Consider the following 24,115-nt stretch of genomic DNA (forward strand, 5'->3'; position numbering starts at 1 on the left):
GAAAAAATATGGAAGTATGACAAATTTAATGTAATTTTACCATGATGGTGTAGGCAGGCTTGATGGTAAAAGCACATGAGTGTGAATTAGTGAAAAAAATAAATTACACGTTAAAATAATGTTCTATCACATTAAAGAACAGAGAATTCTTCACTTATCCCATTTTAAGATAAGATTTTGAAAAAACAAAATACAAAACACCCTGCTCCTGTTGGTGACAACTACTTGTGGGTCCTATGTCTTTAACTGAGTGGCTTCCCCAATGGAGCCTTAAAATATCCTACCACTGGCCCTGTTTTATGTCTAAACTTTATTTTATTTAAATATTGGATTTAGTACCATGCAGTAATTTGCATGCATCTATTAATTACCTATTACAGAACTCACAGCGCCCACAGTATGTAAATGAGGCACACATTTTGCAAGATTATGCACATAAAGATTCTCTTCTGGGTATTTTAACTAAGTTGTTCTTTAGGAGGGGGGAAAAAAGGTGCTTAGTAAGTGCTTAGAACATCGAGGGTGAATTTATAGACCAAATCTACTACTCTGTTATGCTTCATGTTATAAATAAAAAATAATGAACATAATAGTGCCCCCAAATCAGATTTAATCCTTAAAGAATATTTTTATGTACAGAGAGATCTGTAGCATCACCTGATTAAGGTTCTAAAAACTAGACTGATAAAAACCAGACTTATATAGGCAAAGATTACAAAGGTATTGATTACATCTCAAGGTTTGGAATGAGGAACCTGGTTTGCAAAAAAGCAGGTTACAGAAGCAGAATTAAGCATGTTAATTACAGTTTTGGGTCTCGGGGTCACTGAACTGACAGAAACACCTTATCTAGAGCCCTCGGGTCTTGAGACCACTGAGTTGCCAGGAGCTCATTATCTAGAGCCATCGAGGTAATTTAGAGTAATTGCGCTGTCCTGGTCTTGGGACCACTGAGTCAACTGGAACGCATTATCTGTGTCCACTAAAACAATTTATGATAATTGTGCTGTCTAAAACCAGTAAGATAACAATCAATGGGATAGTCATTCAATCGAATGGGATGATTTATAGAATTCAGAAAATCAAAGTAACTTTTCTATTGTTAAGCCAAACAACAGGGTTAGAGTTAAATTACAGTTTCAATCTGAGATGATTGCTACCATACTTCATATTCATTTAAAAAATAACTACTCTATGGTGAGCACTCACTTTGTCCTGGTGCTATCTTAAGTTCTGGCTATGGGTTTGCTTATTTGGCCCTCATGACTCTAAGGCAGGCATGCATGTCATGCCCAAATCACAGGATGGAGGCACGGAGACTGAGTGCATAAGCTCAAGGACACTGGAAACTGCTTCCATGCAGGTTCAAGAAACCAAAAATAATTAAACAGAATAAAAATAATTAAACAGATAAAATATAAAAGAATAGGACAGAACAGAATAAAATAGTGCAGAAAATAGCCCAGGCCATCAGAGATAGGAAAATTGTTATTTTTGAGATTTTTGTTTTAAATATACATGTATGTGTGAACTAATTCTTTTTGTTGTTGTTGTTATTAATCCTCGCCCAAGGATATTTCTACATTGATTTTTACATAGAAGATAGAGTGGAAGGGAGGGAGAAAAACAGAGAAAGAGAGAGAAGAGATGTGAGAGAGACACATGGTTGCCTCCTGCACATGTCCCAGCCAGGACCAGGAATCAAACTTGCAACCCAGCTACGCACCCTTGACCAGGAATCAAACCCTGGACACTTTGGTAGACTGACCGATGCTCTAATCACTGAGCAACACTGGTCAGGGCATGTGAACTAATTCTCGATGTTAAAGCATTCTCGCTCTGGGTTGAGGTTTAAAACATATATAAAATATTAACTATGCTGAAATCAAAAGCAGTAGCAATATGATTCTAAAGGGCTGAACATTAGACCTTAATTTTTTAAAGCTATGTATACTGATTATCATAGGTTGGAAGACATATGGTGGCCCAGGGCTAAATATTCTATTCTGGTTTTTAAAATTCATGTTAAAAGGAGAAAAACATTGTAAGATTAACCCCCTTCTATCAGATTGATAGGACTCACAACAAGAAAATAATGTAAACACAAGATCGCATTTATTTTTTTCTAAAGCACAAAGGAGCTCACCCTGCACATAAACAATAAGAAACCACACAAATTTTGAGAAAAACGTCCCCATGAATACATACATATAGATATTTATTCTTCAGAGCAGCGAGCAGGAGTTTGACAACAATGTGAAGTGGTTTTCAATAAAGAACGCTTTCTGACAGGCTTTTGAGAAGGAAATGGACAGGTAACTACTGCCACATAACATCAGTACTCAGTCTCTTGATCCCCAAGGACGGTGAAAGCCACCTTGGGATTTATATATATTTAGCCTCATCATTACTCTGTTCAGCGTTTGCATTTCACTAAATCTGGACCGGAACTAACCCCTCAGTGCTTCCCCCCTACACACTCGGGGCTGTGGGAGAAAAAGGGAGGAGGGCCTGGGCATGAAAACATACATGGGGACCAATGGCAGGGTTTCCTAAGAGTGTCTATTCATTTGTGCGCCTCTTCCATGATTTTCCTGTAGAGACATTAAAGTGTGTCAGGGTTCAAAGTCATCCCTAAAATGGCTAGGTCAATTGGAAACTGCAAATGTTTCTTGTAAGCCTTCAGGAAAAAAAATTTTCACAATGATGCACGCCATTTAAAACTTATGTCAAGACTTTGGACATGCCACATTTATTAGTCCACCTTTTCATGACTCGGAACACTCTTATTAAACATGTGAACGTTTCTGGCATCATCATCAGCTTTAAAACTTGGCCAACAATGACACGGTGTCCAATAGGCTACAGAAGCACCTGACGCTGCATCTCTCCCATGTGTAAGATAGACCGGATCCAACATGCCTTCCAGCTTGCCCTTCAGGCTTTCCATATGTCTGCTTCTGAGATGAAAAGGTTCAAAACAGGAAGAATTTGGAAAGGAGTGAAGATTCAAAACACGTTCCTGGACCTCACACCCATTGTTTCCTCTGTGACGTCTCAGCTCTAGCTGCCAACAGGGATATTGCAGGCACACTTCAACATCGGCAAAGCACGCAGGAGTGCTTCCCTACCGCCTTCCTTTCTTAACTGTGCAGAACTCCCATGGCAGTAAAACAGAGAGTCAATGGGGTTTGATGCTCATGGTATCAATTTAGAAAGACCTCCTGCTGCCATGAAGGGAGCTTGTTCCGAGATATCCTCCTAGATTCTCAAACCTTTGACAATGGAATCAGAGAAAAAGCTGGGAGAATAAATGAGAGCCAAGCCTCCTCGGCTTCAGTTCACGAAGACTCACCTCTCCTGCCCTCCTCCACGTATCACTCTCTTTTGATATATTTTATTGATTTTTTACAGAGAGGAGGGGAGAGAATTAGAGAGTTAGAAACACCGATGAGAGAGAAACATTGATCAGCTGTCTCCTGCACACCTCCTACTGGGGATGTGCCCGCAACCAAGGTACATGCCCTTGACCGGAATCGAACCTGGGATCCTTGAGTCTGCAGGTCGATGCTCTATCCACTGAGCCAAACCGGTTAGGGCTCACCCTCTTTTGAAAATTAAATTCATCTTAGCTGATTAGCCTGCTTTTGTGTTCTAATTGCAAACATATTCTTTTAAATGTATGACAGTCAATTTTACTGGATATGTTTTGGCCTCTTAAAGTGTATTCCATTAAAAACACCACGAAACCTGAGGCAAAAGAGTGTAGGGTGAAGTGAGGGGGCTTATTAGAAGTGTTAATTCTTTCCCGTCAGAAAGCAAAATATTCAAACACAAAGCAACAAATAGAATTGGCTGGGGATACTGTCTCCCCACAATTCAGCAAGTCAACCCACATTAGGCAAAGGCCACATTTCAAAGTGCAGAACATCTGGGCCCATGTATGGCTAAGGCCCGAAGTACTGCAAAAAGCATATGCACCATTCAGGAACGCGGCACTTGGAGGATAAAGCACATTAGTTCTAAGTGATGTAGGAAGATCAAAGCACGTGTAACATTTCAAGACATTCTGTAGTTATTAGACAAGATATTCAGGTCTTAACATACTATCAGGGCTAAATTTAACATTTGACAAAGTGCTTATATATGGCCGTTCTTCCTGCTTCTAACACTACACTTATTTATATTTACTGCATATGAATCCTAAATCTAAATGAAAACTGGTGTTCAACCTCAAAATGTACACCCTTGAGGAAGGTAATAGTATAGGATCCTGCAAAGGCTGGGGTCAGCTGCTGCCTGTTCGTGAATCTTGAACAGCTCATCCAAATTCTGAAGCCCACTCATGGGGGTCAGACACCAGGTAATCGAGTTCCTGTGGCACGGATTAAGAGATAGAGCAGAAAACTCATGCCAACACTACAGAGAAATGGGGAGAAGTCTGGTGGGCCATCTTTGACGTGGCTCAGGAATTCTGGAAATACAGCTATTGAGACTAGAAATTAGATTTACTGAGTTATTTAATATCCTTAAAAAAAAAAAATCTGTCATTGAAAAAAATCAAACTAAATATTTGTAGTCAAGCATAGTCAACTCTAAAAGTGCTTCCACAAAGGAAAAACAACAACAATAACTGGGCAAATTACTGCTGAATAAGCATGATTATATGAGAATAAAATTATATGCAAGAGGGAGAATTTTGTCCTTAGTTCTCTATATATGGAGTTAGCTCTGTAGCATAAAGTTCTCTATTATAAGGTATTAATAAGTGCTATGAAATATTAAGAAAACCTACTCCTTTTCATTGTTAGTTTATATTATTTGAAATTAAAGGAGAAAAATAGAGTATTTAAATAGCATTCACATCAATACTTGTAAAGGATTTATCATAGTCATAATTTGTTTTTAATTCTAGGTTATGGGAAAGTACACTAATTAGTTAGGAGGCAGAAAAATACTCTTTGCTTTGCTTAATCTTCCTAGGTGTCTGGTACAGATTAAGTCCTCTTAATATAAACATTATGTGGGATGTCTACATATTTTTCATTATATTGAAATTCGAATGTCCTAAAATTCTTGGGAATTAAAACTACACTAGGATAAAACTGGGAAAATAGAGTGCTTGCGATATGCAAGGTTTAAAGAGTTTTAATATTTCTTTTAATAGGATTTGCCTTCATTTAAAAGTTCTAACAAATTGATCTGAGTATGAAATTGCCAGGGACTACGGCATAGTCCTTGGGGAGACTAGGTCATTGCAATGAAACCCTTCCTTTCAGTATTGACAGCTCGTGAATGCCCAGCACTTGTCCCCAATTTATGAAGACTTCAGTCTACCCAACAGTGGAGGGTGGAATTTGTTTCTCTCTAATAAAACTGAAGCAGTAACAGCATCACCCAGTTACACATTAAGGTGACTTAAAGGACACAAAAATACAACTATTTATGCCACGTAGTTGTGTGAGTACTATTTCTAAGAGACTTTAAATCTTTACTACCCAACTTCTGTCAAACACTTTGAAGCACAGAACTATATGAAGAAAGCATGTGGCATTCAATTTCTGACAATTCATCCCCAAAGAAGGCAAAGCACAACAATAACAAGTCTCTGAAATGCAAATCCCATGAAGTGCAAATTTCCAGAACACAAAGGCAACCTAGAAACACGTTTTACATCTCAATGAGTTCTCTTTTTAAGTTAGTAAGCTCAGTATATAATTGTCGAGCAATCTGAAAATGATTTTCCAATGTTTGTAGTCTTTTTCTCCCTCAAAAATATATTCACTGGTTCATTTTCCATATCCAATTTTCACATTTACTAGTTCAAAATATCGAACCTCACAGGAATATCTTTCCTCTTCACATTTCCAAATATTAGGTAGATTTCACTTAAATCTCATAATAAGAACACCACTAGTCATAACATTCTCTTATATTTAAGCTTAAAGTAAATCTGAACAGCTCAGAAGGGATACATTTTGAATCCTCCCAACCAGAGAGTTGAGAATTACCGCAACTTCCTTCGATTTGTCAAGTGAGCACTGTAGGTAAGCACACAAAGAGACAGTCATCCCAAGAACAAGGTACTATTTTTTGACGCTCTAACTCTGCCTGGGCATAAGGGGGCGCAGAACCACGCTATCCAGGAGAACTTGGAGACGCAGAGGGTCTTAGACTGAGCTTGAAAAGGGAACCACCTGCTTTCCGCCCACATAAACCTCCTCAATATTTCGGTCATCTCCTGAAAGAAAAAATCATGGAACCGTTTAGTATTTTTAAAGATATATACAAACTGTCTCCCCAAAATGTACACAACACTTGCACAGCTAAGAGCTCAATTGAGGTTTCTTTCTTTTCAGATTTAACCCATTGGAACATATAATTGTTCAAAATGTATACACATTTTGGGGGATACCCTGTACATATTTTTTTGTTGTTGAGAATATTAGAGATATCCCCCATTTTCCCCCTCTTTGCTCCCTCCACCCAGCACCTGCCCCAACCTAGGCCTTCACCACACTATTGTCTGTGTCCATGGGCTATGCATACATGTATATAAGTTACTTGGTTAATCTCTTCCCATCCTCCTCCCCTCTGAAATAAGTATTTTAATTGCCCCTGAGAGAGATTTAAAAGCAAAACACACTTCTAAAAGAGAACATTAAAAAAAATGGCCTTTGTTTCTCTCAGATTGTTTAAAATATAGACAGGGGGACATGACCAATAGAAGATGCTGCATCTAATTTGAGGACTGGGGTCTGAAATCTGCCCCTAAGGCAGAAATCACATAAAGCTGAATTGACCCCTATTACTGTCCTTTCAGCTGAAGTGATTGGTTTGCCTTTCTAGCCCCAAATGTAAAGGAAGTACTTAGCTTTACACCCCAGAATACACTGAGGGTGGTGAGATGCAGGACCTGTGAGAACTGAGCTCCACAAGGAATGCAACAGGTGTCTCTCCCATCCCAAGTTCATCAGGGCTCAGAGGACACTCAACCGAGGGGGAGGCAGAGTAGAATCTTATACATTATTTACTTCCCTCCCTCAGTGAATACAATGGAATGTGAGTATGTGAAAAAGCATGTGTGAAAAGATCCCACCACATCCTTATGAATACGAACGACCTGGTAGGGCAGCTCGGGATAGAGAACGAGTGTAGGGGGAAGAGGCGTGATTAGCCATCCCCTGGGCCTGCCACTCCTCAGATTAGGATTTATGACTGTATGTTCTAGAGGAGCACGCCAATTTCACATTGTGTCTTTAAATATTGTGCCACAAATGGACTCCATGCTGAGAAATGTTTTTAAAAAACCAAAGCAAATGATCACACATAGGGTTTTACATGTGGTATCATAAATGCAGAGAGTCATACCCAAGATAGAGACAAAGAAAGATTTTATTTAGCATAGAGACATATTTCTACTTACCTAGATAGAGAAACTTCTGGATAAAAGCCTAAAATGGAAAATAAAGGTAATAATAAGAAATAATTATTTTTGTGCATTTAGAAAATTTCAGTCAGTAGTGGGTTAGCAAAACCCAGAAATTAAATTCATTTCTCAATGATAAAATCTACTTTTATTAATGAAAAAGAAGTGGTCTTTTGCTTAAAAAGAAATAGTGACTATTAACAAATGTTTATCTATTGCCTGAAAGTTCTTGGTATATAAAACCTTGGAAACTTTAGAACAAAAGTGCTACATAAATTAATTAATGAAATAATGCAAATATTTTAAGAAATGTATAATATAAGAAAAATGATCGAATGAATAGGGCTGAGCCTTATTCCAAGAAATCCATTCTAATAAAGGAGCAAAAGAATAAATAATATAAAAATAACAACCAGCATCTTTCTTCTAAAAACCCCAGTATGTTATATTTACATATTTACTTTTATAAGTGGATCAATTTATAAATGGTAATTAATGTTTTTAGAAAAACTCAATATTTTATAACTAATTGTTATTAAAGTAAGAAGAACCAGTTTATTTTCTATATAGGGAAACACTTTATAATAATAGGAACAAAGTAATAAAACTCATTTTCTTATAATTGAGAAAATCAATGTAGCATTGTGGTCAATCACCCAGACTCTGGAAGTCATGAAGTCCTGGGCTTGAATCCCAACTCTGTCTACTAATTACTAATTACTAGCCATGAATCCTTAGGTAAATCACTTAACCTCCCTAAGCCTCACTGCCCCACAGATTACATGGCAATATAAATAGTATCTGCCTCTCATAAGAGTTGTTTTGATCATTAAACAAAATTACGTATGCAAGTGCTTAATGCTATACCATCTAGCACCCAGCAAGTGTATTCAGTAAGTGCTAGCTATATTACGGCTTCTTATAGACCAAACCATTAAAATATACAAATATATTCAAAATACAAATATTCTATTAGTACCATTATTACTAACATTATTGTCATGAAATTATGTTAACTTTTAAAAATCTAGCTTCCCTCTTAAGAGTCTCTTGTATTCCATTAAAATGATTGTTTCTATTTTGTTTTCTACAAGGAAGCTTCTGTGATTACTTCAGGAAATAGATGCCTTTTGATTAACTTTTTTTTACTTACGTCACCAACAAAATCCCCAGAAAACAGGTCAATGGGAGAATCGGATGCTTTGGGGTTGATCAAGAGGGCATCAAATTCCTTGCCCACTTCAAAGTTTCCAATTTCTTTGTCAAGCCCCAGGGCTACAGGGTGGAATAAATTAATAAACAGTTAGTATTTTGAGCCATCAGACCATGTCAGTGTCCCAGTTTGCAAGGACAAAGTCAGCCAACATGTCACTAGAAAAAGAATTAGTAAAAAAAAAAAAAAAAATATATGTTTTCCTAATTCATATTATTAATCTTGCATAAATGAAACTTCCAATGTATTAAGAAAGTACACAACAAGAAATAAAAATTAAAATTTTTAAAAAGTACATAAAAAAAGAAAAAAAGAATTAGTATCTTAATAGTGAAGCGTAAAAACTCTCTCATTCCAACAGGTCACAAGACTTAGACTTACAGAAATCAGAGTAAGCACAGGGAAAGCAAATCTGAGAATAAAAACACTTCCCTTCATCCCCATGATCATAATTCTGATAGTGTCTCTCTATTTCTGCTCTATCAGTGCACTTCAGAGTTCAGCTGGTTATGACTTTCATTCATCCCTCCAAGAAACATGGCAACTGACAACATATCTTTTTTTCTTCTTGCCTCCTAGTCTCCCCCACAACACTCCTATTCTTGCCTTTCTGGATCCTTTCGTTTTCTGAAATAGCTGACAAGATCTATTTTCATGGCAGTGAAATAAACCTCAAATAAATAAAAAATAATTATCCTTTTGCACATTGGCCAATGCAGGCATATCCATCATAAGTTCCTTAGGTTAAATCCTTGGAAGAGAAAAAATTCACTTCTGAAAGTAAACAGATGCTCATGACTTAAAAGCCCCAATCCTTTAAAAGCAAACCAGACCTGAATGGTTTGGCTCAATGGATAGAGCGACGGCCTGCAGACTGAAGGGTCCCAGGTTCGATTCCAGTCAAGGGCGTGTACCTTGGTTGCGGGCACACCCCCAATAGGGGGTGTGCAGGAGGCAGCTGATTGATGTTTCTCTCTCATCGATGTTTCTAACTCTCTATTCCTCTCCCTTCCTCTCTGTAAAAAAATCAATATTAAAAAAAAAATAAAAGCAAACCAATTTCTTTGCAACCTCAAAGATTTTCTGGTTGCCAGAGAAGAATGGTTTTCTAAAATAGGGCATAGGTTGATGTGTCTATTAATTTGATCCACCTTATGGCTAGCATTCATGTTCCATGTGTATTAGACGACAAAGAGCATCTCTTTCACTGACATGATTTAGTTTCACAAGATGGGAATAGTTGACTTTCCTGGTCAATGAAGGTATTGAATCTTGAGCTCAGGAAAGCCTGTAATTTGAGAAAGGTATACACTGAGGTACCGAATGGAAGCATGCATAAAGGGAGGGTCACCTGGAGTGCAGCACTTTTATTTAAATTCTTACATGTGTTTTTTCCATTCTTTCACTGTCAGGATACGGTCCAATGTGAAAATATTGGATGGCATGTCCCTGTTAGACAATACCTAGATTATATTTCTACTAGATTATATCTCTCCTAGAGGCCCAGTGAATGAATTCGTGCATGGGTGGGGTCCCTCAGCCTGGCCTGCGATTGGGGCCAATTGGGGCTGGCTGGCTGGGGGAAGGGACTGTGGGAGGTTGGCTGTGGGAGCACACTGACCATCAGGGGCAGCTCCTATGTTAAGCATATGCCCCCTGGTGGTCAGTGCTCATCATAGCGACCAGTACGACTGGTTGTTTAGTCTACCAGTTGATGGTCACTTAGGCTTTTATATATATAGATGGATGTATGAATATGTATTGGCAATGTGCTAATCACTGACTTAGAAACCCTACTTATTCTTAAAAGGTTATTTAAAGGGCACCTCTTTTATTCTCAGAAAAGAAAGATATTTTTTAGCTAAAAATTCTAATAGGAAGACAGGGGAGCAAAAATAATTAGAAATGTTAAAAGCAGTTAGGTGACTTCTACTAATAGTGTGTAGAAGGACTGAATGTTATAGAAAAAAATCAATGGAAATTCTCTCCTCCTTCACCCATTTTCCCTTGACAAAGAAACATGAAAAATATGTTTTTAATAACTGTATTCAACATAAACTTGTGTGTTTAATAGACCAGATAACCAGGTTCATTTGTCAGAGTTTGATAATATATATAAACTAATTGAACTATTTATTCGAACCTGGAGATTTCAGGCATGAACTAACCAAAGAAGACATAATTGCTTTTGGTGAATTTGTAAATGGACCTAGTTAACATCATTGCAGTAAGGCCCAGCTGGGTTGGTAAATACCTTAAATGCATTTCAGGAAATACAGTTTTGCTGCCTTTAGAGTGAATGTTGGCTCTGGGAAGGGGATTTGTGCAACATCTTGAATATAAAGGTCGTGGCAAGCCAGGAAGATGACACACTTTAAATAGAAATCCATTAATCTCATTTCACTCTGACTCTTGTAGAGACATGAGTTAAGGAGAAGAAATTCCATAACAGTAAGCCCTGCAGCCAAGAAAATAGATTTGGAAGCTATACAGCAAGGCAGAAATGAGTTGGTAAGCACCCTAGGCTGGCTTGATCAGACAGAAAAAATCTTGATGAAGCAACTCACAGAGAGCCCAGAAGAAAAAAAGAAGGCACAATTTAAATACAACTCATTTGCACCATGAAAATAAGATGGTTGGCCAACTGCTTGAACTCAGATGCACAAACACAGTGAGGGTGGGGGTGAGGAGCGCTACACTTGTTAAAAGAATGGTGACTTAGAACATGGAGCTTCACATGAAATCCTAAGACTTAGAAATGCAAGGAGCATGACCTCTACTTGGTTGTCTTGAAAGGTTCTTGATATTCATCATAGCCCTGAGCATTCAAAGAAGAGCCAGGAAGTTTCTCTTCACAGGCTATTTTTGGTTTTCATCCTCCTCCATTTTTAAGACCCAGATTAGCTATATATAAATCTACACATCTATATATAGATATAAAAGCATAAGCGACCTCAGGACTGAACAACCTATGACGCACACTGACCACCAGGGGGAAGACACTCAATGCAGTAGCTGCTCCCTGGTGGTCAGTGCATTCCCACAGCCAGAGCACCACTCAGCTGACCGACCCATCCCAGTGGTCCACCAGCCCAGTGGCAGCCACTCACTCCTTCAGTAGTCCTGCAGGTCCAATCTCCGGAGAATGGGCCAGGCACCAACAGACCAGCGCCACTGGCCTCCTGGAAGTTGGCCTCGGGCACTGCGGCCACTTCCCCTCCCTAGAAGCTCCGCAAGGAAGAAACAATATAAAAGTGGCTACCAGGTGGCTCCCGACAACCAGTGCAAATGTCAGTGGGATGGATCCGGATCCTAGGCCGGCAAGGGCATCCCACCACCTGCCTGGAGGGCCAATCGCATCCTGGCCCCCCCATCCCCCTCAGGACCCCACCTGTGCACGAATTCGTGCACTAGGCCTCTATCTATATTTGTCTTGATATGTATATTGTTATCTCACATAAGCTACCTAAGGTTTCATGCTATGTTCACTATCATTCATCTAGAATACACCACAATGCTAAAGTGACTGAAAGCAATACAATTACTAATTTCTATTTTTCCCCCATAAAAATAGTTACATGTGAGAACTGGGAAAAGCTGGTGAACAATATTTGCATATCAACCCACTATATTTCAACATCTCTCTCCACTTAAAGAGACTTGGGTAATTACTGTACTTAATTACATAAAGAATTCATACTCCAAAAAAAAAAAAAAAAGAATGCATACTCTAAGCTGGGATTTACACAGGAAGGTATCACAGTGAAAGGATAAGAGCCTACACTCTGGCATCAGATTTTGGATTCAAATCATGACACAGTATAGCTTGAGAGCTGTGTAAGCTTCCACCAGGTACCTTGTTGATTAAATAGAATTAATAACAGTGGTTGGAGGTAAATAACAACATACATAACGCATGTTGCATAGTGCCTACCACATAGTAAGAGCTCTTGGCTACTATTTTTATTTTTTAAGTATATTTTTATTGACTTCAGAGAGGAAAGAAGACGGAGAAAGAGATGGAAACATCAATGATGAGAGAGAATCATTGATTGTCTGCCTCCCACAAACCCCATACTGGGAATTGAGCCCACAACCCATGTGCCCAGACAGGGAATCGAACTGTGAGCTCCTGGTTCTTAGGTCAACACTCAACCACTGAGCCATGCCAGCTGGGCATATTTTTACTATTAGTATTATTATCATCATCTTCACTCGGGGCAATAGAATGTATTACTTGACTCAATGGAAAAACTGATTATTTTAAAGAACTTGTATGCATGTGACCAATGCAAATAAATCCATTAAAACAATTAATATGGTAACTGTGTATTAATCATCTCTTCTTCCAAAGAAAGGGAGCGTCCTGAAAGAATTATGCCTCCACCACATGCTTGAACATGGACTTACTTGCTAAGTTTGGGGTATGCTATGTGAGATGCAACCGTCATGAATAGTGGATGCATGTACCTTCATAGTGCATCCAAGGACACAGATTGGCATGGTGTACATTATTAGAGGAAAAAAATGGTTATTACCTTGGCTGCCTCCGAGAGTCGCTAGTCTGAATACCTCTTTGAGGGTGAGGCTTCTCTCATTTATCTTAGTAAACGAAAGGGTATTGGAAGCCATCACTGCTCTTCTGATTGCATCAAGTATGGAAGGCGAATAACCACCAGCCACATCTAGGATAGAGAAAAATAAAGCCAAAACAGTAACCTTATGAGATAAAGGGAATATTAAGTATATAAAGTTGAATTTATAAATTTTAGTTTTCAATTACAGTTTATATTCAATGTTATTTTGCATGGGTTTCAGGTGGACAGCATAGTGGTTAGACAATAATATACATTACAAAGTGCTACCCCCGATATTTCAAGTACCCACCTGGCACCACACATAGCAATTACAATATTATTGACTTCATTCCCTATGTCGTACTTTGCAGCCCCATCACTATTTTGTAACAACCAACTATTAATAGGGTAAGTGTTTTGTTTGTTTTAGTGACAGATATTGAGTCTTTAATATACTTCAAAGATAAGATCTATAAACACAGACTAGACATAGACTAACATGTAAAGGAATTAAAAACCAGTAATTAATATCAAATGTGCACCTGCATTAGTTTCCTAGGGTTTCTGCAACAAGTTACCACAAATTTGGTGGCACAGAACAGCGGGAATTTATTCTCTCACAGCTTTGGGGGGCAGAAGTCTTAAATCAGTGTTCACAGGCCACGATCTCTATAAAGGCTCCCGAGAAGAATCTTCCCTTGCTTCCCTCAGTTTCTGGCGGCCCCTGGCAGTCCTTGGCTTGTGGCAGTGTAACTCCAATACCTGGCTCCAACTTCATCTCTGTCTTCCCTCTGTGTCTTCAAGTGTCTCTCATTTTCTCTTATAAGACACCCATCATTGGATTTAGAAAACAATTTATTGAGAAAATTTTGAGAGCTGTCTTATTATGTTGCTGCCTTACAGGATGACTTAATCATCCTATACTCTTCTGGTTGTTATGTTAATAAAGTTCCAACAAAGGAACAATATTGTGCAGATAAAAAAGAAACCCTGGACTACAAAAGCCGTGGTATTTTAGTCAAACTTTTCTTCCAGGGATTTCCGTTGTGATAGTAACTTCCTGATCTCTGCCCAGCTGGGTGAGCTCAGTGGCTTCTCCTCCCTGCAACACATTAGTGCAGGTAGAATTCCCACTTTATCATATAATGAGAGGCAGTGTGATGGCGTGAAAAGAGAGATAATGAACATCACATTTTGCAGACCTGGTTTTAGACTGTGGACCTGGAACTTTTCTGTTTGTTGGCCTTTGTTCAGTTAGGACCTGTGAACCTCAATTTTCTCAGAAAATAGAAATAATATCATCTATTTTGAAAGTTGCTGGAAAAATTCAATTGAGTAACATAAGTGCTAGGGAATGAGGAGTTAAGGGTAGAAACTGCATGGGGAAATGGTAGAGAAAAATGGATGCATTTTCTCAGAAACCTATTCCTAACCCATGCCTCTCTATGATCATGATAAAGAATGGCATTGTTATTTGTTTACCAGAGTCAGCATAAGGACACAATGTTTACAAGAAGACTCTAAACAAACCATACAAGAGTGAAAATTTGAGCCAGAGGGCAATGAAAAGATAAAAGGAAATTATTTTACTGCAGTGGGAAGGCCAGGGAGGGTTGGGGGACAGGAGGGAGGGGAGTAAGAGATCAACCGAAGGACTTGTATGCATCCATATAAGCATAACTAATGGACATAAGACACTGGGGGGTAAGGGAGGGCAGGGGATTGTCAAGGGCAGGGGGGAAAAAAAGGACACTTATGTAATACCCTTTGTAATACTTTTAACAAAAATAAATAAATAAATACATAAATACATAAATAAAAGAAATTATTTTATATGTGTGTATTAACTTCTTATGCATTCATTCATTCATTGACAGTCACTTACTGAGCATCTTCTATGATAATAAGTACTCATAAATAAAACTGATGGGCTCCATATGAGCTACCAGCTAGTGGAGGAGGAAGAAAAGAGACAAATAAACAAACAAGTATTAACTATAAACTGTGTTCAGTTAGTGACAGAGAAGATGGAGGTGGAAAGCCCATTGAGACAGACATGGTCAGAGAAGACCTCTTTAGGGTAACGGCATTTAAACTAATACAGGAGTGAGAAGAACTCAATCATGTAAACAGAGGTATAAAGGGCATTCCAGGCAGAAGAACAGAATGCACAAAGATTGTTTTGGTAGAAGGGAGTGAGATTCATAAAGAGAATTTAAAGATAGCCCATGTAGGGAGGTGAGAGTGTTGGGAGAAGAGGCTCGGAGATGGATGGGTGTCAAATGTGCAGAGCTTTGTCGCCTTGTAATGTGGTCTTTTCATAGTGCCATGTCTTCTTGTACTCCAAGGATGATGGTAATGTTCTGAAATTTTCTTCTGGACCCTAAAGTAAATCATTTGCAGAAATATGCTCATCCTTTTATTCTTTTTGATACCATTTTCTCTTGCTTTGCAATATGTTCATTAAGCTTCCTGTGGGTTTCCTCTTAATATGGAGCAAGTCAGGACCTACCTACACTTGATACAGATACAGTGAATGACCTGCTTTTGAAACTGCTCTCTGTCAATGATATCAGTTTAAATAATCTTCTAAAGTCTACAAATGAAGTGCAAATTCATACACAAAGGTCATGTTTAGGAAATAGTGGAGCATAGGGTGGCTACCACAGCAGAGATGATGTGAAATGCATTCTCCAACTTAATAAGCAAATTCATCATATTTAAGCAAACATTTGGTCAATATACCAACATTGCTATTTCCCTTGTAAGCCAATCTTTATTGACTAGTACGTGTCAGATTTTTTTCATTTAAGCCTCAAAATAAGCTTGTAAGATAGATATCGTTATGATTGTTGTTATTGCTACAGAAATTAGAAATTGAAGCCTTAACAGGGGTCCTCAAACTGCGGCCCGCCGAAAACATTTATCCGGCCCACCGGGTGTTTTTGCTGCCGCTGCCTGTTGCTTAGCAGCCGACTAGTTTTTTTTTAAACTATAGTCCGGCCCTCCAACTGTCTGAGGGACAGTGAACTGGCCCCCTGTTTAAAAAGTTTGAGGACCCCTGCCTTAGAACATTAATTTGTTCAATGTCTTACATCTAATAAGTGACAGTGAGAGCTTTACCTAATTGTTTTAAGCTATTGCTACACAATCAAAAGCCAAGAACTAGAAGTTAGGTGATGAATTTAACTCATAGAGACCAAACTCCCAGGAAATTTGAAAGCAAATACCTACCTTATTTTGCATGTTCACTAAATTTTTAATTAATTGACTATACTATGTAACAGAAACTCTTGGACATTTTTCCTTATCTATTAAAGCTTTTCTGTTAAGGTAAAACAGCCAGTTTCCTGCCTTAGCACCTGTGAATATATCCAGGTATTACACAATCTCAGTGATTCAAGGCTTAAATTAGAATTTTTTTTAAAAAAATTACGCCGAAACCAGTTTGGCTCAGTGGATAGAGCTGCGGACTGAAGGGTCCCAGGTTCGATTCCGGTCAAGGGCATGTACCTGGGTTGTGGGCATATCCCCAGTAGGAGATGTGCAGGAGGCAGCTGGTCGATGTTTCTCTCTCATCGATGTTTCTGACTCTCTATCTCTCTCCCTTCCTCTCTGTGAAAAAAATCAATAAAATATATTTTTTTAAAAAATTAATTCTTTTTAATTCATATAAAATTAAGGAAAACTTCTACATTAGCATACTTATTTAAAAATATTAATAAATCTCTTTGTGCTATTGTGTGTCTTACCAAGGAATTGCTTGGTATAAAGTTAACTAAGACTTGAGTTATTCCAGACTATCATTGTCAATAAGCAAACATGCTCTTGAATATTAGGAGGACAAGTGCATCAAAAATGGAAAATAAGCCCTTGTGCCCTACACCAACTTAAAAAGAAATTTATGTCCTAGCTGGTTTGGCTCAGCAGATAGAGCGTTGACCTGCGATCTGAAGGGTCCCTGTTCAATTCCAATCAAGGGCACAGGCCCTGTTGCAGGCTCAATGCCAGCAGGGGGCGTGTAGGAGGGAGCCAATCAATGATTCTCTCTCATCATTGATGTTTCTATCTCTCCCTCTTTCTTCCTCTCTGAAATAAATAAAAATATATTTTTAAAAAATTTAGTTCATTCACACACAATAGTAAAAGGTTCACAGTTGATACGCCTAGACATTTGGGTCTGACGCAGGCTTTCAAAGTTAGTAGCACTGCACAAATTCAGGAAAAAATCATTTTAAAAGAGGCATCCTTAATTTATCAGCCATTGAGAATGTCCTTCAGCCTAGCAAGCATCAGACTGCCCGTGTGAATGGAATCTCATTTTGTTAAACACTGCTTACAAGGAAAGCAAGTTCTGTAACTCAGAGTTCTTGACGCTGGCATAAACTGAGTCTGTGCTTGCTATGGCAAGGCCAAATAATTTTCTTTTGAGACAGTATTTGTGATGGCACATTTATTGAAAACTAAAAACATACAAATCCAAACTATTAAAGCCTTGCCAGAAGGACAAAACAAAAGAGAAAAAAAAATCAAGGACTTCTTTAAATGAATCTCTAAAACACTAGAGAAGGACCTATCCTTTAGAGCAAGCATGTCAAACTCAAAGGCTAACACGGGCCAAATAAATGAGGCATGTGGGCCACAGGCCTCGAGTTTGACATGCTTGCTTGAGAGCCCTGACAGTAAATGCAGAGAATAGCTTTCAGAAGCTTAGTGATATCCAAACGTCTTCCTTTGCATATATCTTCTTACTGCTTCCAATCTCACTATTTTATTAGCTCAAGATATTGTTACCAGAAAAATAAAACTAATTTTTTAACATGGAAATGCAACCTGAAAATGAGTCCCATTAGAACGTTATGCACTTAAGCAACCAGTTAGCCATGGCCCCAAATGGTGCACTACCAACCTGTGCCCAGCCCTATTTTCACGTCGTGTTTCAGCACTTCTAGCACATTGAGTAAGCCGCTGCTGAGCCTGCAGAGAGAGGAGACTGTCAGAACCAGGACACCTATGTGGGCCCAACAAGAGAAGCACCCTAATAGTAGTGATGGAGATGTCACTGAAACTTGTATTCTCCGTCACATCAGCGCTAATGCTGACACACACACATTCATCAGATCAGAACATCTGAGTCCTGGAGTAAAAGCAGACCACAAAGGAGCTTAACTCCTGGCACAGAGGTTAATCTCAGGAGGGTACAAAGGAGCAAGAGCAAAAACAGGAAGCAGGGGATCGTTTGCAAGGAAAAGTAAATGAAGAAATTAAATCTTGCAATTAGTCCAAAAGTCTTACCGGTCTTTAATACTTTTTTAACCAACCTATCCTCCTATGTTAGGAAGTAGAAATGATAAAGCTTTGTCTTTCCTCTCCGTCTCAGATAATTTGTTACTCTGAATAAGTAGTGACATTTAAGATAAAGAAAGGGAGTATAACTGGAAAAGGGCATGCAGGCTGGTGAGTCCAGGCCTGCCAGCTCAAATGAGGCCAGAAACTAGGAGAGATGGTTCCTGTGCTGAAGTCTGGACCTCGTGGCCCTGAGCTTACTAGATATGCGCCTTTCTAAAGAAACGAAGGAAAACTAAAGCTATCCTTAGAAGTCTGAGAAGATGCAAAGGTCAAAGTGGTCTGCTCAAAGACACACATGATTATAATTTCAAAGCCCCAATGTACACGCCATAAAACTCTCAAAGTTGTTGGAGAAAGAATAACAGTGGCCATGTAAACAGAAATGTATCCATAAAGAACTTTAAACCTTCATTTGGATCACGTTTTAGTTTAGATGTTGTGTAACTAACGGAAGGGGTGTTACACCCTTCCCCTATCTGGCCACTAGATCATAATTATGATCACTAAGCTGTATATGGGCAGAATTTCCTGTCATGCGTTACCACTCGATGTCTCAAAACTGGAAGCCTCTGGAACCTCTCAGAACACTGTAGAACAGCCATGGGCAAACTACGGCCCACGGGCCGGATCCGGCCCGTTTGAAATGAATAAAACTAAAAAAAAAAAAAGACCGTACCCTTTTATGTAATGATGTTTACTTTGAATTTATATTAGTTCACACAAACACTCCATCCATGCTTTTGTTCTGGCCCTCCGGTCCAGTTTAAGAACCCATTGTGGCCCTCGAGTCAAAAAGTTTGCCCACCCCTGGTCTAGAAATAAGTCGCTGTGTTTCTTGTGCCTTCCCATGCTGCCACTGACATAGGTTTTTCATTTACAAGGTCCCTAGACTTCTAACTGCTGACACCTCCAACTCTTTGCTGAAGGCTCTCTTCAGCCAGTAGAGCCTGCTCCGCTCTGGTCTAGGGAAGGTCAGAAGCTCCAGGGAATCAATGCCTCTTCGTCCCACCCAGCAATCACCCAATAATAATTGGTGGGTGTTTGGGTATAACCAGGTCCCCCACACCTTGGGCAGAATGACTTGGAGGTCTGCTTTGGACACTGACTTCCTGGGATTTCCAGAAGGCTTAGACTCCAGGAGCCCATGCTGGTAACTCGGTTAATGATGCACTCTTTGCTGATCTCCTTCCCTTCTCCATCTTACCCCCCTAAAGGTGTTTCCTAAGATCATCTCCCCAATAAGCTACTTGTACATGAATCCTCGTCTCATGGTCTACTTCTGCAAGAATTCAAATCAAGAGAACACAAAGTAACCCTCGAAAAGATGAAAATCTAGCAGAAGCTAAATAAATGTATTGAATGAATATATGAGTGATCCACCCCAGCCTTCCTCTAAGAGGAAGCAGCTCTGTTCTGGGTTGACTAATACCAGAAAGGAGAGCGCCTGCCTATATCTAATCCTGGACCATGAATTCTGCACCTAGCATCCATGGGTCAGCATCCTGGGATCTATGAATTCCCTGAAATTAGGTGCAGCACGTTTATATCTCTGGACTTTTTTTCCTGAAGATACAGGTCATAACTTTCATCTGATTAACTTGTGAATATATAACCTTTCAAAATGTTAAAAACCAGTTATAAATAAAGCTTTTGCATTCTGGTGAACTATAAAGGGCAAGGTCGCTCTCACATGAGCTGGCATCCTGTCTGATCCAGCAGGTGACATACACCATATGTAGGGTGTGGATTTCCAGTAGCACTGCATCATTTCTACTAGTGTGAGTGTTTCTAGTAGTTTGCACAACACAAAGCAATGGAAAGTGAGCACCTCTCCCTGGAACACCTGCTGGAGTGTGTGCCCTTTCGGGCCCTGCTGTAAGTTTTCAATGCTATTGGTTCTGAACTCTTTCTGTTGCATTTCCACTTTCCTCTTTTGCACAAACTCAGAAATTTTAAGAGATATGGTGCTCTTCAAATACATACTCTGCAAAAAAATGCCCTGTTAAGTGCTTTCTTTTTCTTCAGACGCAAAGGTATGCACCTGTCTATCTAGCTCCCACCCCAATCAAACATAACTACAGAAGGGAGACACTGAAGGAATGACTCAGAAAACAAAGGCTGCTGTTTTGCAACCCAAATGTTCGTAATTTATCAACCAATCATTGCCTACTTACGATAAGTTAGAATTGGGACAATGTGCGATCGATGCTCCTCGTTCCCTAAAAACATCCAGTTCTTCTGCGGAAAGGTAGCAGCCATGTGCCATCACTGTCTGGAGAGAAGAGTGTGCTGTGTGGAGTTTACCACTTAAAAATGCTTCAGTTAGTCCTCACTCACAACAAGACAGTATAGGCACAGAGAGAAGCTGTGACATCTGGACCTGCTCGCGTGTGCATGAAGATGTCTGTAAGCATCTTCACAAGAACATGTATGATTACCTGTCTGTATAAAATCACTCAGTACATGTCAAGACATTGGATTACAAAAGTTTCAGCACATGTGTAGATCTTATCATCATATTCTTTCTTTTCTTTTTTTTTTAAATCTATAAAATAAGGAGGGTTGATCCAGGTCATCTCCAGCATAGAACACCCAACCAGTTTGAAGATATTTGTGATTCCTTCATCTCCACTTTAGAAAATAACCAAGTTACTTTCTTTTCTAAATCTAGTGGGTGTCTGGTGGGGCTGTGTTTGTTCCTATTCTAATCAGTGCTTTCTAGAAGTGAGCTTTCCTTTCTCAGCACATGCGAGCTGGGGGAGTGATCCTGGAAGGAGTTGTTCTTTAATTCTGCCCCAAGTTAGATATAAGAACAATGGACTTGATACATAACCGAACATACTTTCGTTATTTCATCACCTATATTTACATTTTCCTAAAAATTAAGAAATGTAATATCTTATACGCATGAATTCAGAAGGTAAAATTGATCCAAGAAAGCAGGCACTGCACACATAAGAGACTTCTCTTCATTTTCAGGCTTGGTAATATTGGTGGGTTTTCCTGAATAAGGCTTTACTCTTTCAAAATTCCTTTGTCCTCAGTACAAAACCTATATCTGATTAGCTTTCTTCTTTAGGAGGCATGGTTGGGTGGCCACATAATTATTATTAAAATATAATTTTCATAACCTCTGTGCAAAGCAAAGAAACATGCAAATTGAAGGTTAATGTATTAATCATATGGAAATATATGTTATGGAGGATGAAGATTAAGGTGCAGCATGTATAAGATTTATGCAGAATATTAGCCTTTCAAATTAGTCATAGCCACATCTCCATTCACCAAGTCCCTAAGAATTTAGTTGCTGCCATAGCTAAGGCCACGGCCAAGGGGTGTCTTATTCTAATGAGGTCTCTGCTCACTCACATTAATTTTAATGAACTTAAAATGGTTTAATTATGAAAACAACCCACACTCATAAAAGCAATCTCAAGGTGTTTAAAAATACAAAGAAAGTCCTTCTGTTTCTCCCTCAGGAAGAATAACCTTTAACATTCAATATGTGTCTTCCATGCAGTTTTTCTAGGCATGCACCCACACGTATACACACAGACATCCACCTTGTAAGCCTGTATGCCTCATTCTTTGTGAACGTTGGATAAAATTATAATTATGTAAATTCTATCATCTAAACAATCCCCCATGAGAACCATTTTTTAATTTTCATATGTAATTAACATTCCTAATCATATTTCTTGCAGAATGGATCCTTAGATATGGTCTTCTAACTCAAAGAAATGTACAGTTACATTCTAATAAACACTGACAAAATGTCCTTGGACTAAATGATATTCCCACCCTCAGTGAAGCGTTTAGATTTATTTACCAGGATGAGAGTTCAGGCCCATTTTTAACTATGTACACACACACACATATGCACACTCTAAGCTTTAGTCTGGGAATGCACATGTCATAGAAGTCTGAAGAGCACCACTGAGATCTCAGAATTCAGATATATATGCCCTATTTGGTACAGATTATGTCATGAGATGTAATTTACCTTATTTGTTAGAAGATTGTTTTTATCATACACATCTGTATAGTTTTTATAACTGGGGAATAACTTTTTCACAGCTTCAACTTCTTCAGGATTTTCACTTATATGGCTCTACGAGAAAAAAAAAATATTTTCAATTTTTAAGGTAAAATGCCACTAGATATTATATGTCCTACTCCAAAATGGATGGATGGTTTCTACTTGTCTATGTGAGGGGCCACATAGAAAGACACTAAAGACTGTACATTTATTTAAAGCAATCATGTGACAAAGAAACTATGAATATGTAATTACGCAAGCATGCAATATTCTAACCCATGTAATGTTTCAACAAGGTCTTTTCAAATTCCAAACTATAGTAAGAACAAACAAAAATAAAAAGTGTTCCTTAAAGAAAGCTAACAGCCTAGCTATTTGTGGTCACCTATTTCTTCTGCTGTTGTCCTTTAAGAAAAGAAGCCACCAACAGGACAGACGGCATCTTTCACTCATAAGAAAACTGGATTTGAATAAAGAGAGCTGAATTTTAGGCCAAGTTCTGACCCTAGTCATGGGTCTTAGGGTGAGTCAGTTCTTTTATTTAGGTCTCCATTTCCTCATCTCTCAAATAAAAGGGTTTGGCTGGATAAGCAATTTTCCAACTTCTTTTAGCTTTGGCCATGTTATTATGATAAAGATTCATAGAAATCCAGGATGTAAAAGGCATAAACAAGTTGCCTCTCAGAATGAAGCAGGTTCGGGACTCTGGGACTCTGTCTCCATTCTGTCCCCTTTTTTGGCTTCCAGAATGAGTTCTTCTGCAGAAAACAATTTGAAAACAACTGGGCCAGACAATCCTGCAGTCACCTAGAAAGAGCCCGTGAAGACTCACATGCAAGCAAAACAAGTGAGTCCCGGCCCCCACACCAACCTCTCTCCAGGCACCACAAAACTGGAGAGCACATGGGGTGTTTCAGAGACAAACACGGAAGTGGAACCACACCCACCCCTGGCCTAACACAGAAGTCATTTCAGGCCAACTGGTGGTGGATATGTATTATGGGAAATAACTCATGAGCAAGCTACCACTTCCAAGAATGGCAATGCCATTTCCCTCTCTCCATGAGTGTAGCCAAATAAATCAAAGAAAAAAACAGCAATATTCTAAAAAGCAGTCTCCCACCTATGGGATGAACTCTATCCTTGGCCTTGAGGAAAACCCAGACCACTGAAGAAATGCATGGGCACCAGAAGAAAGGACAACCAGATGATTTGTGTCATTTTGATAAATTTGAGTAAATACACCTACATACAGACATACACCCCACGCAAGGATATACCTGCTTTTGCTGTGTGTTGATGGGGTTCAGTATCTACTGCCACAAAATATGGCATCTTGGCATATTGAAAAATGCCACATTAAGGTAAAGGGGTTTGATAAGGGCAGAAGCAAGAAGGTCACTCTGGTGCCTCTCTCACCCTTCCTTCCCCGAAACAGATCATAACACCCCCATGTGAGAGGTGCCTGCCCTACACCTGGGGGGAAAAGAGCACCTTTATCTCTAATG

General features: G+C 39.0%; 1 protein-coding gene across 1 annotated transcript in view; it reads right to left on the reverse strand.

The window, feature by feature from the left end:
* Window positions 1-2,093: 2,093 nt before the first annotated feature.
* GDA (guanine deaminase) overlaps window positions 2,094-24,115 on the reverse strand; it is a 64,323-nt gene continuing 42,301 nt past the window's right edge. Inside the window, exons 8-14 of the mRNA XM_070431498.1 lie at window positions 22,572-22,679; window positions 20,743-20,840; window positions 18,129-18,196; window positions 13,181-13,327; window positions 8,583-8,704; window positions 7,427-7,454; window positions 2,094-6,241 (exon numbers count right to left, since the gene is read on the reverse strand). Of these exons, the coding sequence (XP_070287599.1) occupies window positions 6,171-6,241; window positions 7,427-7,454; window positions 8,583-8,704; window positions 13,181-13,327; window positions 18,129-18,196; window positions 20,743-20,840; window positions 22,572-22,679 (642 nt within the window). The 3' untranslated portion in view covers window positions 2,094-6,170. The remainder of the gene's footprint in view (window positions 6,242-7,426; window positions 7,455-8,582; window positions 8,705-13,180; window positions 13,328-18,128; window positions 18,197-20,742; window positions 20,841-22,571; window positions 22,680-24,115) is intronic.

This window comes from Myotis yumanensis, unplaced genomic scaffold, assembly GCF_028538775.1.
Source record: "Myotis yumanensis isolate MYYU_CA2020_CCGP unplaced genomic scaffold, mMyoYum1.0.hap1 SCAF_12, whole genome shotgun sequence".
In the NCBI taxonomy this organism is placed as follows: domain Eukaryota; kingdom Metazoa; phylum Chordata; class Mammalia; order Chiroptera; family Vespertilionidae; genus Myotis; species Myotis yumanensis.